An 18,417-nucleotide genomic window follows, 5' to 3' on the forward strand; every position below is an offset into this window, starting at 1 on the left:
GGGTTGTTGTTGTCGAGCTGACAGCGTGGATCAAGTGATCTAGGGTTGATTTTTTTTTTCTTTGGTTTATTTAGGATATGTAGCGTAAACTGTCGAGGAACTATTTATTAGATTTTACAGCAAGGACCATTTTTAAATAATGCAATACTTACAGTGTGTGTTTTCTGTGTCTAATGCATTTTATACACACACACACACACACACACACTGCTCCAGAGTCTGGAAGCGCATTTGCTTTTCACCTTTGCCTGACTTCTTTTTATTTTTTTTAAATCCGCTTTGCATGCGATTTGCCTCATCACACGTGTTATATCCATTCAGCGAGCGATCGATCGATCGATCGATAGATCGATCCTTTTCGATCATTCCAAACCAGTTGTTTTCACGCATTCAGCATCCGCATTTCAGAGATTTCAGTTTCTGTGGTCGAGATTTTCAAGAATCCCATCTCATGTAAGCTGTTTGTCTGAAGAAGGATGGAAAAAATTAATACAATTATTTATATATATATATATATATATATATATATATATATATATATATATATATATATATATATATATATATATATATATATATTATAATAATAAAAAGCACGTTTAGATCCAAGATGGCGAACATGAGGTCAGATGTTTACAATCCAATCAGCGCGCAAGGCGGCGGCGTGGCCCCACGTGGGGCGCCGGCGTTTGTGATTGGTGCGCGGAGATAAACTGCTCGGCGCGATCTGATTGGTGCGCCGCGGCGTCTTTCTCGCGGCCGTTGAATCGTTTGTGTCAGTGGGCAGTCTGTGTGTGTGGTACGGCGCGAGCTCGGTGCGGTGCGGAGCTGAGCTGAGTGGAACCGGGGCGAGTGATCTGGTAGCGCGCGAGAGATCCGGTGTTCACTTTTTCCTTTTTTTGGTCCGTCGAAAAAGAAATACACGCTATACACCGGGAGATTGACTGCTTTCGAATCGGATTGTAGTTGTACGTATGGGGTTTTTTTTTTGATCGAGTTTGATCGAACCTTCGACGGTTGGAGCGGCTGGAAAGGCGTTGCAGCCTGAGAGTCATTTCCTTTAACACACACACACACACACACACATAGACAGAGTCAGGTCACGGAGTGTGCACGGGTTCTCTGGACGTGTTCATCATTGTCGGGGATTGTAGTGAAGACAAAAGGTATAACGGATTTAATAGGAGGATCCTTTTTCGATTTTTTTTAATTTGTCGCGAGTTTGTTTTCTTTCTTTTCCCCCTCCGAGCTGTCAGATCCAGGGTCGTCCCACCTCCTGATTTGTTTATTTTCTGTTGTTTTCCAGCCTGTATGTGGAGATCAAGTCGCTTTCCGTAGCGATCGCCTGTAAATCAGTGATCTGTGCGTGGAACACTGGTTTGTTGGGGGGGAGGAGGAGGAGGAGGAGGAGAAGAGCGCGGTCTTGCCTGGTAATGTGGCGCTACTTTGTCTGAGAGAGAGCGGCGTAAAGACGCGAGTCGACCGCCGAGATCTTCGTTCCAGCTCGGAGCTGTTCCTCCGGCATTCACATAAACACTCCTGCGACCCTGCCAACCCTGCTTTTCAATTTTCTCCTTGCCTGCTGGTGATCGACCACAAGAACGGGGCTGGGAGGAACAGACACCTCTACAGATCTACAGCGATCTTGCTGTCCACCTGCTCAGATCTTCCCAAGCCTCCATATTCCCTCACACAAGGATACACACAAGATGTATCCACAGGGCCGGCATCCGGTAAGTAACGTCTCCAAAAAAATGACACGATTTCCTCTTTTTTTTTGTTCTGATCTTTGCCATGTTCTGATCACAAAAGTGCTTCTTTAGATCTGTTCTTCACAACCAGAATAAACAAAAGGGGGCCCTTCCTGTGGTGCACCTCAATTGGCCGATTATATGGGTACAAAAAAAACCCCACATCTTCAGCACCCTGGTGCAGTTGGAGATCACACAATAGGAGTTTATGGTGTCTGTGTGCTGAGCTGCTGAAGGTCTGGGGGAAGAGAAGAAGCTGGGAGGGTGTAAAGAAAGAGAGAAGAGAGCGAGAGATGGAGGGGGGGGAGATCAGGTTACAGTTTTTCTCCGAGGCCGTTTAGACGCAGTGACCCGTCTGCGTGACGGAGAACGCCGTGTGAGTGATGGCAGCTATTCCCACCAGCACGAAAACGAGCAGCAGGGCCGAGCTCCCAGGGAACGCATGAGCGGCTTTGACAGACCACGGCTCAGCCGCAGATGAAATATAATTTCCCAGAGAATCAGGAAGCATGAAATGTGTTATTGACACCAGCGGCGGTTATTTCCATGAGTCACATTACACTCTGTGTGTGTGTGTGTGTGTGTGTGTATGTGTGTGTGTGTGTGTGTGGCTGACTGAAACACTGGCACTGCACAGGAACCTAATGGCAAAGATAGATTGGTGTGATTGTTTTTGGTGTAAATAGGCAGGAAAGTGTCCTCCAACTGTGTGACATGAATGATCTTGGTGTTCACAGGCTCCTCACCAGCCCGGCCAGCCCGGCTTCAAATTCACAGTGGCCGAATCGTGCGACCGGATCAAAGACGAGTTTCAGTTCCTGCAAGCCCAGTATCACAGGTAAGCGCAGACCACCGTGCGATAACCATTGCATGTTTACAGTAGTAATAAAAGGGACTGGGTGCAGGGGGATGGAGATATCCCAAGATGCACGTTACACTTGACACGTCACGTCTCTTGCGTCAAGCTCACTTTTTTTTTCTTTCCCCCTTTTCTTTCTGCTATGCCGTAGCCTGAAGGTGGAGTATGACAAACTGGCCAGCGAGAAGACCGAGATGCAGCGTCACTATGTCATGGTGAGGGGCAAACTTTCTTTTCTTTCCTTTTGCCACAATGCCTGGTTCAGATCCGCATGCTTTATCAACCCTGTTTTTCAGACTGATAGTGTGTGCAGTGATTACAGGTGTGTGTGTGTGTGTGTGTGTGTGTGTGTGTGTGTGTGTGTGTGTGTGTGTGTGTGTGTGTGTGTGTGTGTGTGTGTGTGTGAAAAGGTAATCGGGTCAGGACAGAGTGGTACGATCCGTCTGGTGTTAATATATAAGCCGTTAATTTGTATATTCTACCTGGAACAATTCCTTCAACGGGATATAAATGTACAAAACACACACGTTTGTATTCTTGAAGGTGCCACTCGAGCAACAAGGATCTTGAGTTCTGTACCTGCACGTGTGGATCATAAAAAAAAAAAAAAAAAAAGTGCACAGATTTTGAAACGTTTCTAAATTTTAAATCACACCACGAACACAAACGCGGCCTGTAGTGCTGTTTCATTCCGATCGATTCATTAAAGGCTCATCGTTCACCCTTGTTTGGATTCTCACATTTCTGGAAATTCAGGAGCAGCAAGAGGAAAGGCAGTTCCTGCAGCCGGTGATGTAAGAGCGGCACTGCATTGGACAGCGTTCCCCTGCCGCTCTTATCTTATTTGGCCATGCCGGGATTGACTTGACATACCAGTACTTTTGTTAAATATTATTTTTCGTAGGAATGCGGGGTGAACGTGATAAAGGCCAGCGCTAGATAAACAAGCCGAAAGTAGATAGTAGAGAGGGATAGCTTCTTTTTTTTTTTTCTCTCTCTCCCTGGCGTTCAGAGAATCAGCTGATGTTAGCGTTAGGGGTGACGGTCATCCTTCTCTGGTCCAGATTAGATATTGCTAGCTCGGAGGCTTGTGTGATCTTCGACACGTCAGTGGCTTCGACGGTTGGGGCGAACGAGAAAAGGAACGACGGAATAAAGCTAGTTCTAAGCCTCCGAAGTGAATCGGTGGAAGAGTGAGGTTAATGAGTGCTGAGTTTGTTTTTGAACACACCTAAGTGTCTGTCTGACAGGTGTTCCACACGCACTTAGACTAATCTAGCATGCAGTGTATACACGCTTGATCTCTCAAAGGCTTAGCACTGAGCAGAACTGCTGCGATATTATAATGTCACAATATTGTGATTTATTTACAAGTGTTCGGACACATATGATATTTGGATTAATTATTTATGCAGTTTACATGATAAGATTATGAGGAAACAGTCCCTCAGTGGTTAAGGCTCTGGGTTACTGATCTCCTGTATTGCGAACCTGCCACCCTTTGGGCCCCTGAGCAAGACCCTTACTGCTCTCTGCTCCGGGGGGGGGCTGCATCATGAATGACCCTAGCTTTCTAACATCGCTAGTGTATTTGTAGCTATTTTTAATTCTTTATTTTCTATCTTTTTCAATATTTTCAACTCTAAACAAAATGACCCCCAAAATCAATATAGACATAAATTCCTACGTATTACATAGTGAAAGAAAATCCAGTTAAACCGTCTGAATTGGGAGCTTGTGACATGTAATTAGCCCAATTTAGCAAAGCTCACCAGCGCTGAAGTCGGCCGTGTGATTAACCGAAGGCAGCAAGTATCGATTAAACGTCACAATTCAAGTGCAGTTCATTTTATGCAGCTTTATTTCCCCTCAAAGGTTGCATACAGTTAATGGCTAATACGTCCTACATTTGGAGGTCCAGAGGTTAAGGTTTTGTTTTAACAACCCGATGGTCGTGAGATCCAGTCCCAGCACTTCTTTAGTCCTTGAGCAAAACTAACAACTCTTAACTTCTTAGGTTTATATTCAACTTCTGTCCTGGCCTCATTTTTTTGCCACTTTGGTTAAGAATATCTGCCAAATGAGTCAATGGAAATGTGATGGAAGCAAAACAACAACAACAAAAAAAAAGGATTCCAACGACTAGCGTGAAGATTGTCGTAGGTCAGATTTACCATGCCGTTTATCTCAGAGTCCTTCAGGTTCAAATAGCAGCAGGCTGATGAAAAGCAAAGTAGGTGCTGCTCAAGAACAGATGAGGTCGGAAAGGCTCACGTAAGGCGAGATCAGATTGCAGCGCGGTCACCTTGAGAAGTGGTGCGGACAACGTGTGACTCTTTGATGGAGTCATTAGCTTGTGTGTGAACTCTGACTCATAGCGAAATCGAGCGTGTGTATCTGAACTGTAAACAATACTGCGTGCCCTGACCCGCAGCTGTAATTCAAAAGGAGCTCTACATTATGTGCTATAAACGTGCTCGAGTACGATAAACAGGAACCGAAACATCGACTCCGACACCTGGTTTTCAGCCAGTCGTCTGGAGATGAATTGTACACTACATCTGGATGCGTTCCTCACTGCCCACGCACTAAAGCTACACAAATCACCCGATTTGTAATGCAAAAAAAAGTTCAGGAGTGTTTAGGATGTTCAAGGTGGCTTTCATGAACAATTACCAGAGGGAGTCCGATTTATTATTCTAGTCCTTAGACGCGAACGATGACTATAAGATTATCTTCATATCTTTGTTTCGAAAAGAAGGCGCTGCTCTCTTTGTCCTGCTGCATATCCAGCGTTCTGAAAACAAGAATGGGCAACGACTCGCATGTCCCGATCATCCCAGTAATTATTACGACTAATGTGCATGTACACGCCACAGCGGTTCATCTGTTAGCGCAAAAGAGAGCATTTTTTTCATTCTTGCTCAAGGCCATTGGTACTTTAGAGTAATACAGCAACAACCCTGGGTGTTACACAATGCAAAGCTCAAGTATTTGTGTCTTTTGTGTTCCTGATCCTCTCTGCATTCCTGTCAGAATTATTAGATTTAGATAAGAGGTGTGTGTTTTTTGTGTGCTAATTCTTATCCCTGCTTTCTCTTGCAGTACTACGAGATGTCCTACGGACTCAACATCGAAATGCACAAACAGGTACAAAGAAGCAATCTTTATACATTTTTATTTTTGTCTTTCAAAAGATCTCGAACGCTTGTTGTGTAACTGCAGTCACACACGTTCGTTGAGGTTCGGATAAGTCATGTGAAGAATTAGCAGTAACGGCTAAACGCGCCGCGCAAGAAGGCGTGTTGGGTGCTAAAAGCGGAAGTGTTACTGTAGAGAGATTTCCACCGTGGAGAGATTTCCACAGCTTAGGGTTGTGTGACTTTTCGACAGAGTTTAAAATGTGTGTGTGTTTTTCACAACTACGAATTCATTCGAGATCTGATTCTTTGTTGTTGTTGTTTGTTTCAGTTTTTAGCACACTGTAAAAGGAGGTTCCCATGAAAATCTGCTTCTCTATTTTTAGTTTTTAGGCCAGATTTTGGGATTGTTCGCTGTATAAATGTTTAATTTGAGAAAGCTGTGGCGCTGACTAAGCAAGCTGAGGTTAAAAAAAAAAGGCTATGACCGTGTTCTGTGAGAGACCCGAGGTCAAAAAAAAAAAAAAGGGCTGTAATGCTAATTAAGAGACCTGAGGTAAAAAAGAAAAAGGATTTCATTCTAACTGTAGGATTTGAGGCAAAAGAAAGTGTTTGACCTCAAATCCTAGGGTAAGCACTAAAAATTAAAAGGCCTGTAATGTAAACCGTAGGATTTGAGGTAAAAATGAAAAGGCCTGTAATGTAAACCGTAGGATTTGAGGTAAAAAGGAAAAGGCTGTAATGCTTTTTGGGCAGATTTGAGGTATTAAGTGTAGGGTTGTGGCGTTAACTGTAGGATTTCAGGTCAAACGAAAAGGGCGTGGTGCTAAATGAGCTATTTGAGGTAAAAAGAAAAGGGATTTCATGCCAGCTGTTGGATTTAAGGTAAAAAAATGGATTTAATGCTAACTTTAGGATTTGAGGTAAAAAGACAAAGTCTATGGCACTTACTTTGAGACACTTTGTATATTACTAGAAGTTTACTCAAAATTTAAAAGGAAAATCTCAGAAGTATATTTTAATTTTAGTAGCATGATTTATTCAGTGTTCGCTGACTTGATTACTCATGGGGGTTTATCAGGGGGAATATAACACTCATTCTTTAGTGTTATGATTTTTTTAAGTGACGCCGATCAAGAAGACTGAATCAAATCGCAGGTAACACTTATATAATATATATTCTATAAATAGGAATATAACCGGCTATGACAGTGTGTGATTTTCACATGAACACACACACACACACACACACACACATGGAGGCATGTCTTCCATTACGCATGCTTTTATATGACTACGTGAAAGCTCTGTATTCCGGCATGAAAGGGAGATAGCGCTGTGGAAAGAAGACTGTGGTTTCGAGTAGACTGTTGGGATTATTCATTCTGAGTGCCTAAGTGTTGGATATCAGAAGATGCATTACAGTTCACCTGGATTAAACATATTAGGAAATCCACAGGGACAGTTCCCTTTTTTTCCCCCATGCTGCCGAATAATGAGCGGCTCAGTTGTTAGGAAGGGCTTTATCACTCTTACTCCAAGGCTGCACAAGGTTAATGTTCTCAGTTAAAGATTTGGAACAACAGCGACTAGTCATCAGTCATGCCGTGAGTGTGGGGGAAGATATCACGAGCGCCCGTTAAGCTCCTCTGTCCAGCCGAGGGATCTGAAAGTAAACAGGCTAATCGACTGGCCTGTTTGCGAGCTCTCGTTTTACTAATAACTCTCAGAGAGAGTAGACCAGCGTGTTCTGTGCATGGGCGTGACCTCACGCCTTCTCTTTTATGCTAATAAGATGACATGCGCTCCCGAAAACAGACTCCAAGCAGAAAATTGATCTGCACGTTCTGTACAGTCGGATTGTAAGCATGCGGCCGGTTTTTTCGTTATAGCCCCGGGCTAGGTAAAATGGCCATGTGGGTAGCGGGGCATCATTAAGGAGGATTGTATTGGTCGGAGTGTCGGTATGAAACTTTAATTATCGTGCCTCATTGGGCCGTCTCGTTAGAGCGGCACCCTGCTGCTTCTTGCCACAAAGCTGCCTCACACTGCTCGTCTGTGTTCTTGTTTTTCCTTCTCGCTAACTATCCTTAAAACAGCCCTAACATGTAATTGAAATCATGGAAAGCGGTCGAAAGTGATAAATCGTGGCTTTTTTTTTTTCTTCTTTTTTTTCTTTTCTCAACATTCGGGGAACAAGGTGCTCAGTAATGGTCCCTACACCTTTTATCCTTATTAAAAATGTCGGGATCTATGAATATAAGAACATTAGTTTTCCCCCCTGCCATATTAAATGGCTAAATCTCTTTATCTCTTTTTAAATATGAGTTCAAAAGCATGTTTAACAGCAACCAATCCTTTCAAGATGGAAAGCAACAACTATTGTTTTTATCTGTAGCTCGCCAACTAGCTGAAAGGTACAAGGTGCCATGCCACCCTGGGACATTGTGTATAATGAGGATGATCGGTCCATGTCCGTTTTGTGACTCTGTACTCGAGGGGAGGGTCTGTTTGTAGATCAACCCTTTTTTTTTTTTACAACAGAAACAATATCTGCTTCATTAATCGAACCTCTGTCAGTGTAAAGAGAAGCAAAGTTTAGGGAGATTGGTCAGAGCGCCAAAACAAGGCGTCTCAAAACTCGGTCTTTTCTCTGTCCTTTGTTTGCGTATATATGTGTGGGTGCAGCCATGCATCCGTTTCACCAGTGCTTTATGTATGCAAAGTACAGAGCAGCTACGAGCTCTTTGAGTTAAAGCAGACACTCTTCAGCCTGTCAGCTTGCGGACAGGAGGAAGTGGCTGGTTATTGCGGGTTGCACAGTGTTGCATTAGTGGAAATGGGTTTACACCCTGAAGTGTTCACTCCAAAGGGAGAACAAGGGGACCGCATTCATAAAAAAAAAAAATAAATAAAAAAAATCTTGATTTATTTATTAATTTTTTTCGCTTTATCGCCTAATTGAAATTGCGCTTTTTTTTTCCCTGTGCAGATTTGGAAACTGTGTGGTGCATAAATGTACAGTGAGACTAGTGAAGTTGCATCAGGGTATTCCACCGGTGCTGAAGGACAACCTATGTTGAAGGTGTTGAGAATGAAAGTGACGTGTGACTGGATTCAGGTTCGATTTAATAAATAAGTAAATCAGTAATAGGGTGTCGGCGATGTATTAAAGAAAGGTTCAAGATTTTGTTGGACTGGTCAAAAGGTCATGAGCTTAAATTTCTCTGATGGGCCCTTGAGCGAGGCCCTTAACTCTCAACTGCTCAGGTGTATGAATGAGCAAATTGTAAGTCGCTCTGGATAGAGGTGTTGTAAATGTAAATGGATATTTAGGCGTCGGATCTAAATAATAGCACTGCGACTTTGAGTCACTTTTATTTTCTCGCACTGGACCTTTTCCCGACCCTCTTGCCCCAATCTCTTGCTCTCCGTTTTGTTGGTGTCGTTTCTGACTAATCAGTCATTTGTTTTCAACTGTTTTCCTGCAGCCTAATCTGGATGTTGTGTACATCATCTAATATTGGATTTAGGGAGCTTCCGGATCAAGCTAGCAAGAAAAAAAAACTTTTCTGAGTAACGCAATTAAGGATCCGTTTCTGATGCACTGTATTTTGATCCGTTTCCCAGGCAGGGATGTTTTAGCTTTTATTTACAGCATTTGACAGACGCCCTTACCAAGAGCGACTTAAAAATTCTGTCCTTCATACAACTGAGCATTCGAGGGATAAGGGCCTTGCTCAAGGGCCCAGCAGTGACCACTTAGTGGTGGTGGGATTTGAGCTCACAATATTAGAAAAATGGGTAGATGGGTAGACAGATGGATAGATTAAGGGATGAATAGAGAGAGAGAGAGGATAGATCGAGCTCGACAGACACATCTTAGTCATTACACGGTGCAGGGAAACAGCTGTGAAATGCAGTTTAGCATCTACCAGAAGAGCGAATATTAGCATTCCGCAAGTTGAAAGGTACAGAAAATGTGTAAGTGTGTGTGTGACTTTTTGCACGATCCATGACTTGTCTTACTATATTGTCAAGTTACAATTGGGTCATCGGAACGTATCGCCATCGTAAGTCAGGGTTTACCTGTGTGTGTGTGTGTTTGTGTGTGAGAGATTTTATATAATATAAAGACCTTTAAGTGGAAAATGTTGAAATATGTGCAAGTTGTGTTTAAGGGGCAAAATATATAAAGAAATTTGATATACAAGTACATTGTGTTGTTTTGGTACCATTGTTCATACAGTGTATTTATATGATTGATAAACAGATATAAGATACACTAGGCTATTGTGTACATGTACAGCTGTTTGTATGCAGAGGTGAATACAGAATTTACTAAATGCAACTGTGTGATGGATCCTGGCAGTAAAATCTTGCACATTAATATGCGAGAGCTTCGAACACTACAGTGTTAATTACAAGATAAATGTTTAGGTCATTAACAGGTTGACGTATTATAGAAGCAGTAGAATGAATCTCCATATCGCTGACGTGTTCAGATCCTTGTTTGGTGCGAGAACCCGAGCTCACGGTGTCGAGTGTCTCGCTCAGCACCGCATCCGCTTTTATATCCCGCTACCTCTTTATGCCGCTGAGATGTGGGTGTTGCGTGCGAGGTTTCGGCAGCATCTGGCCGGTTTCTTTCCTCACCGAGTGTGGCCCGGTGGGGTCGCGACCCTTGGCCTCACTCCCAGGAGATGAGCGCTCAGGGAAACACAGACGTCAATAAACTGTTAGAGCAGGATTTGCCGCACATTAACAGTGGGCCAAGAAGAGCAGCGATCTCCTCCCCACTCAAACACAGCACCTTCTGCCTCAGGCCAAGAGGATTAGAGAGAGAGAGAGAGAGTGTGTGTGTGTGTGTGTGTGTGTGTGTGTGTGTGTGTGTGTGTGTGGTAGCAGTTTTGCAGTTGTTTTACAGGTGTTAAATACACTTAGGAGAAATCAGTTAATTTTTATTTATACATTTTTTTTAAGCTTTTATTTGTGTGTGTGTGTTTGGGGGGGGGGGGGGGGTGTTTACTGATTCATTTGAGTGGCTCTGCTTCAGTCCCTTGTTGTTGTGGCCCATATTTAATCCTCATCAGTGTCTCCATCCACTCGGCTAACGCCAGTAGCAACAAGCAAATGGTTCCCTGTGTGCCCTGACACAGCCGTGTGTGTGTGTGTGTGTGTGTGTGTGTGTGTGTGTGTGTGTGTGTGTGTGTGTGTGTGTGTGTGCGCGCGCGCGTGCGAGCGAGCGAGTGAGTGAGTGAGAGTGCTCTTCACGGGGTGCTAGACAGCTCTGAGCACCTGGAATTGTGAAGCCGAGCAAAAAGCCTCCTCAGCGCTCAAGGGCTCTGTTTTCACAGCCCTATTTTTTATCGCGCCGCGTGACGGAGCGGCACTAAAAGCTTTCAACACGCCTCGATGGAAACGGCCACTGAATGAGGAACTCGGCACCTTCCCATAAGCCCTTTCTTCCTCCGCCTGCTCGTGTACCACCCAACGGAAAGCGCGAGGAGGAAAAGTTATTTATTTATTTATTTTTTTAAACTACAGCTTCCTCACAAGACCGCCGATATCTCTCGGAAAACCGACCGATCCGTTTAGAATATTCAGAAGCTTGCCGTAGCCGTTCTGCAACGTTTAGCGCGACCGCAGAGCGACGCCTCCGGGTTTCGTTACCGGTAGTCGACATTCGCGTCAGTACCCATGATATGATGCAAATTATAGGGAAAGTGGTTACATTTTAAAGAAGTCATCCAAAATTTTTCAGCCTCATCTCGATCTCTCTTTAGCGAGGGAGTAATTGGCAGAGATAAAGACTTCAACATTCCCCTTTGGTGAGGGAGGGGGAACCCCTGTTTACTCAAAACTCTGAATGCGAGTGTCAAACAAAACAAGCGTTACACTCGACAAGTCTTCATCATCTTGCCCAAGTGCTTGCGCAAATTTATTCAAGCTTTTTTCAAAATCTTCTTTATATTTTGTCCACGTAATTTCCAAAAATGTTTAGCCAACCTTAGAGAACGAAAGAGTCTTGAGTTAGCTGCCGTTAGGCCTCCATTATAAGTGGACTTTGTATGTCTTTTTGTGCCTATTTCTATTCCTCAGTAATAAGACATCGGTGGATAAACGGCGGTCCTGTCGGTGCGGCGTTAGAAATGTTGACGAGGGAAGAAAATCGACACGCAGACGGAAAAATGTGCGAACGCATATTTCTGCTCGTGCGATCGATCGTGGTTCGCATATGTAGCCTTGCGTAAGCTATTGCACAATAACGTGTGAAAGTCATCCAGTGTTACAGATCGCGGGGGGGTTGGAGGGAACAGCAGCTCCTGTTAGTGTTAACGGCTTGTCCTATTGGTTCGTACACCCCTTTGTGAAGTGCCGTCAGTTCCTAAGCGCCCCCCCCCCCTCCCCCCTCATGGAAAAAAGAAAAAAAAAAAAGACCCGTTTATCCGCATTAATTGGGTGAGTTGATCTGACGGACAGGCTGAAAATCCGGTTTAATGACCCGCCACTGTGTGCATAATATGATTTTGCTGCCTGCTCTGGTCAAACAGAGCTCCAATTTCCATAATGATCTTAGAGCTGGATAGGGCCGGCTCAGTTGCTGGGGCAACATGGGAGAGCGGCTCAGGAATGGAGGCACTAAGGCTCAAAAGGGGGCTCTGTGTGTGTGTGTGTGTGTGTGTGTGTGTGTGTGTGTGTGTGTGTGTGTGTGTGTGTGTGTGTGTGTGTGTGTGTGTGTGTGTGTGTGTGTGTGTGTGTGTGTGTGTGTACACGTTCATGAGGTGCTGGGGTGCTACATGTTTACGTTTGGATTGTGTGTGTGTGTGTGTTTGAAAGACTGCGCATGATAGACTTGGTGTGTGATTGAGTGGGCACCTCTCAGGCTGACACGCACTCCGCTCTCCATCTTTCCGACTACATAGAGACTCATCGAGCAGCAGGACAGGGTCAGCACCCTCCCACAATCCCACGGGGCAAACGGGGCAAAAAATGAGCGGAATGTGACGGGGAGAGAAAGAAAAGGGTTTCTCTCCTGCCTCACCTGCTGGGCCATCTGCTCCGTCCTATAATCAATTTGTTCACCGCGTCGCTTTTCATCCGCCCTCTGACACACTCCTCTCCTTCGCATCCAACCCCCCCCACCACACTCTCTCTCTCTCACACACACACACACACACCACTCTCCCTCCCTTCCTCTAAGCACCACCTTCTTGAACCTCCATCCCTCTATCTTGTCTTCACTTCCACCTTCTCCTTTATCCTCCGGCCTCATTCCGGCGTGCGCATGTGGAATATGGGGAAATTGGGAAATGATAATTGTTCAGCATTACCATCATTTATCTCGCAGCTCCAAATCAGCATTAGCATATTTCAGCATCTTAATGAAATAATCTGTCTAGGTAATGAGGGAGAGCCGTGGAGACGACGCCAGATGCTCCTGTGCACCCCCCCCCCCCTTCTTTGTGTGTTTGTATTTGTGTGTGTGTGTGTGTGTGTGTGTGTGTGTGTGTGTGTGTGAGAGAGAGATCCCCCTCATCCTCCGGCCAGATGGGCAGAAGGGCTCGAGGCCCAGCCAGCCACATATGACTGGAGAGGCCCATTATTCCGGGTGCATGCTTCAGCCTGGGTCGATATCATTTTGCGGAAGAGACTGTTATCATGCACCAGACTTTTTGCTCCTCAGTTAAAATGTTCGCAATTTGTCTTGAACGGGTGCAAGTTACAGTTACAGCTGTGTATACTTACAAACTGCATTCTTCACTAATGTTTATTTCCTTTTCTTTTCAGACCGAGATTGCAAAGCGCCTGAATGCAATTCTTGCTCAAATCATGCCTTTTCTGTCACAAGAGGTAACTACATGCTTCACTTATTCAACCAACTTCCTTAAAGTCACTCTAAACGTGTAGAATAGGCCTTCGATAAATGGCACGTGTACAACTCTTAAATATATGCCGTGTATAGACTATACACTATATAGTCTATACACGGTGCTATATATGTATGTGTGTATGTATGTGTAACGACCAGTGTGAGTGCAGGTTTTTATTCCAACCAAGCAACCAAATTCTACATGTTTAAATCCACTGACTATTAGGTGTGGCCCTTGATTGGTTGGAATGAAAACCTGCACCCACACCGGCCCTTTGTGGAAAAGATTCGACACCCCCCTGGTGTAGCCATGGCCTCAGTTTCCATTTATGAACGTGCCTGCTTTCTAAAACATTTGTTTAATTGGCCTTGTTCTATTAGTAATAAACTAATCAAACACATTTGCATCTTGAATCTGATAGGCTCGTTTGTTTTGTGATGTAACTACACTCTCCTAACCGAATCCCCCGACACGACGTATCATCATTAACACATTTATAGAGTTGAGGGGGACTTCAATTATTCCTGACTACTCTTACTTATTTGAAAAGGGAAATACTATAAAATGCATAAGTTTGTCCTTGCTGAAATGTTAATGCTTTTGTTCCGTTTTCTTTTTTTTTTCCTCTCCCGCAGCACCAACAGCAGGTAGCGCAGGCTGTTGAGCGTGCTAAGCAAGTGACAATGACCGAGCTGAATGCCATCATCGGGGTACGTGGACTTCCCAATCTGCCTCTTACCGTGTGTATACCCCTCTTACTCCTTCATTTGGCCGGGGCTTAGGGTAAATCTGCACTCTTTGCACTGACCTCGACCCCTTACACAGAACCCCCACCCTTTTAGGTTATTTGGCATCCTGAGTCTCTATTGAAAAAAATTCTCTCGCTTCTGACAAACCCATGTTTTAAAAATCACAACCGATCCGAAAACATCCCAAGCTGTAACACAGCAGACACCATTGTAAAGTCCGAACTTAATCGGAGTGTGGATTTCAGTGTTGTGCAGATTTGCCCTGGTCATTAATGGTCTAATTTATTTATTTATCGTTTTGTTTTAATGATTATTAGTTTTTTTTTTTTTTTTTTGTAATGTGATTCTTTGATGCCATGTTTAATTTGTTCCATCATTTGTTCTGAATGAGTTATGCGATACTTTGTGCCTCTATTTGAAGGAAAGAGTAAGGGTGTGTGTGGTAGTGTCTTTTTGTAGTAACATGAACACAACCCAGGACAGAGTTTTAACAGGAAGTTGAAGAAGCAGGAATTGATCTCATTTTTTAATTCTATGATGAAATCTAGAAAAATAATAGAACGGGTTAAAGAACAGCTACAGATTTAGGCTACTGGTTTGCTTTTACTCCAGATCTGGTCATTCGGTCCAAACCTGGTGTGTCTGAATGTTAGTTTTAACAGGCAATGCCTGATTGTTGTATTTGTTCCTTTATGGTTATTTAGTTATATGGAAGTCAATGCTGTTTTTGGGTGAAATCTGGTCATAATGGTGATATCGATCTTGATAGACAACAAGTGTGAAACTACGTACACACGGCTGTACACAACACTGCAGCGTAATATCCTTTGACGCAATAATGAGGGCGAGGGCATGAGTTCGTGGTCAAAATCTGATGTAAGAGACGAGTCTTATTAGTAAAATGTGCCTACATTAGAATCACGGAAATCATCGCGTACATTTGGATGAACCAAAAAAAAAGTTTTTGCAGTTTGTTTAAAAAAAACGGCACTTACTTTTCCGACACGGAGTCGATCGAAAGGCGAAAACAGCGGCGACTTTTCCACATCATTGACCTTTTACAATTTCAGGCCACCGTGTGCGCCTCTGGTTTGTTTGAGCTTCAGTCTATTTTAGGGTTGAGATGATGGGGTGAGCCGGGAGGGTGTAGTGAAGGTTAGAGTCACTGACCCCTCTGTGATTAGTCCGCTCACGGGTCAGGGCGGCCCACGAGGCCTCTATAAGACATGCCTGGGCCTTTTCGAGCCAGATATCGGAATTCAATTAAAGCAAATGAGCCAAGTCTCTGACCTCCATTTTTCAAGATAATTGCTTCCACTAGTCCAGCTGAATATAACTGACCACAGGACTGTGCCATTTAGCAGACGGACTTTCAGAAGAGCAGCTTGGAGAATTGTTTTTGTTTGTTTAGGTTTATTTTTTATTTGTGTGGGTGTGTGGGTGGCTGGGTGGGGAGTTGGGTGGGTGGGGAGTTGGGTTGGGTTGTTTGTCTATATGTGTGCAGTTCAATGCAACTGCTCACACACTTGTCCTTAGTGTCTCCTTGTTATTCTGATGGCTAGAAAATAGGGGGAGGCAGTCAGGCGCACACACACACACACACACACACACACACACACAACGGTTGGAAAAACAAGCTTTTATTTGTTGGATAAAGAGATGGCAAAAGATCAATCTGTGCCCTGGCAGTGAGTAGGAAAGGGGAAGGGAGGGGTGACTGGGTCATTAAAGATTCACTGGTAATCGGGAGCCAGCAGCGTTTGGCACGAACACACACATGACACCCCCCCCCCCCCCCCCCCACACACACACACACACACACACACACACACACACAGTGTGAGGTGAGACTGACAATGAAGGAGGGAGGGAGGTGTAAAGAAGCATGGAATAGAAAAATTGAAAGGGAAGTGGAGGGGAAAACAGGAGGCAGCAGGCACGGAGATACGGCGAGGGAACGAAAGAGAGAAAATCGGCGTTCAGTTTGTTTTCGGCGATTATTCCAGAAGGTTCCACTCCGAATGCTGTTAGAGACGTAACAGAAAGCCGTCTATCCGCTTAACCGCTTTCAATATCCAAATAGTACCCAAGCACTTATTTTAATGGGTTTTGCCATTTTAAGGGGTGAAAAATGTCAGAACTGCTTTTTTTTTTTTTTTGGGAGACTTTTTTTTTTTTAGAGCTTTAGTGCTGTTTTTAATATAAAGGAGGACTGGGACGAGGTTTGGACGGGTTAATGGCGGTGTATAAGTGGACTAACCACAACAGGGTCCGTCACTTTGACCTTCTGCTACATCTTCACTCCTTTCTACTATATATCTCAACTGTTTTGCATGCATGGATCCCTTTAACGGAATTTCCTGTACCTCTCGGAATATTTAGCTGTTACTCACTCACTAAACGACGCAGCAGTAGTTTGGCTATTTATTGCTGCAAGACAGTCTCTTCTCTTCCCGAAAAACAAAATGAATTATGCACGACTTGACATTTATAGACTGCCTCGAATGATTGAGGTCAACATTGAACCCATTTGATCCGAGTGACCTGTTAAACAGGCTGTACAGGATCCATAAGGACACCTTATTGAATAGAAATAAATTTGCATGTGGCAATTTGCATGTTTGCATGTGGTTCAGGGCCGTACCAAAAAAAAACAAAAAACAACCAGGTCCCTGGCGACGCTTCTGTTTGAACAGCAGTGTTGTAGGGAAATAGTTTTCCCATTAGGATTTTAGGTAGCTTCCCCAACAATCGTCCAAGCTTTCATCCAGCATCATCTGTGTTTAAAAAGCTTTTAGTAGCAACAGGGAACGAGAGATGTGGTTAGAACGGTTGGATGGGGGTCAATGAACTGAGCTTATTTAGGAGTTATTATAATTATTTGAGAGATTTTTAATCTGAATTCCAGTTTATATTGGTCACAAAGTCAGACACCTTTTTTTTTTATTTTTTTTTTTTATTATGTTTAGGGCTGTGTTTTGGGGTGTGGTGTTTTTTTTTTTTTTTTTTTTTTTTTTTTCTACTTCCAAATATAAAAACCACAGTAACCTTATCATTATCATTGTTAAACACTGCAGGCTTATTTACACATGGGCGTAGCTTCTACACGCACTCTCGTTCTATCGCACACACACACTCGTGCACACACACCTGTTTGAACAAAGTCTGCCACAGTGGTTATCTATTATAGCAAATGTAAATGGTAATCTTTACACTTATCAGCCAGCATGTCCCCCATATGTAAAACAGTCCAGGTTGTGTTATTGCCATGGTCTTTGTTGTAATGAGGAACCCTGTGTTTCTCTCTTTGCATGCTGTTGCTGCACATTTGGGTTTCAAATTCAGATTTCCATAGAAACCTACAAGCCGAGTCGACTGTCTGTGATAACACGGCCCGGTGTTTTACATATGATGGGCAATAAGGTGGGAAGCTTCATCTCAGAGTAAGGTGTGTCACAGCGAGAAGAATGTAAACTTGCATGCAGAAATGTGTATAGCGCAGGATCTTGCGATTGGAATGGTGCACCGTGTGTAGCGATGCTTTTCATGTGTTACACTTGAGCAGCAGTGTGTAAACTTCCGTTTAATGTCACTCATTTTGGATTCAGGATTGCTTGTCTTTTTATTGATTTACTTTTTTGTAATTGACTCAAACAATTGAAACTACTGGTACAATGTTTTTATAACTGAAATGCATGAAAGTTTATAATCCTCTTTTTGACTGCAGGGATGCATCAGGGTGCGAAATAGAATCGTTTAAAACTTGGCAGGGAACGGAAACCGCGAGTAGATCATGGTTATTTAATGGAGAGAATCCCCAGATACCTCATGATCCATTTCGGTTTTTATGCAGTAAAAAGAAAAAAAGAAAAAAAGAAAATATTAATTATAAATAATATATACAGTAATCCCCCGCTTTACCGCGGTTCGAATCTGGCGCCCCCGGTTTATCACGGAATCGCTTTTGCCGCATCATAAATTTGTTTGGCTGATTTTCCCGGGCTCTCGAGGAGAGCACAATAGACCAAAACACTTATAGGGAAT

General features: G+C 43.6%; 1 protein-coding gene across 16 annotated transcripts in view; it reads left to right on the plus strand.

Annotated features, from left to right (window-relative positions):
- Positions 1-702: 702 nt before the first annotated feature.
- The window catches only part of tle3b (TLE family member 3, transcriptional corepressor b), a 35,490-nt gene continuing 17,775 nt past the window's right edge, over positions 703-18,417 (plus strand). For 4 of the 16 annotated variants that reach the window (XM_083549925.1, XM_083549927.1, XM_083549929.1 and 1 more), the window contains exons 1-7: positions 727-1,166; positions 1,307-1,733; positions 2,489-2,589; positions 2,762-2,825; positions 5,716-5,760; positions 13,542-13,604; positions 14,260-14,334. In XM_083549925.1, the coding sequence (XP_083406051.1) occupies positions 1,710-1,733; positions 2,489-2,589; positions 2,762-2,825; positions 5,716-5,760; positions 13,542-13,604; positions 14,260-14,334 (372 nt within the window). In that variant the 5' untranslated portion in view covers positions 727-1,166; positions 1,307-1,709. Of the gene's footprint in view, positions 1,167-1,306; positions 1,734-2,488; positions 2,590-2,761; positions 2,826-5,715; positions 5,761-13,541; positions 13,605-14,259; positions 14,365-18,417 lie in introns of all 16 variants that reach the window. The other 12 variants (XM_083549916.1, XM_083549924.1, XM_083549928.1 and 9 more) reach the window with 7 other exon arrangements.

The sequence above is a fragment of the Silurus aristotelis genome (genome assembly GCF_946808225.1).
Source record: "Silurus aristotelis genome assembly, chromosome: 9".
Lineage (NCBI taxonomy): Eukaryota > Metazoa > Chordata > Actinopteri > Siluriformes > Siluridae > Silurus > Silurus aristotelis.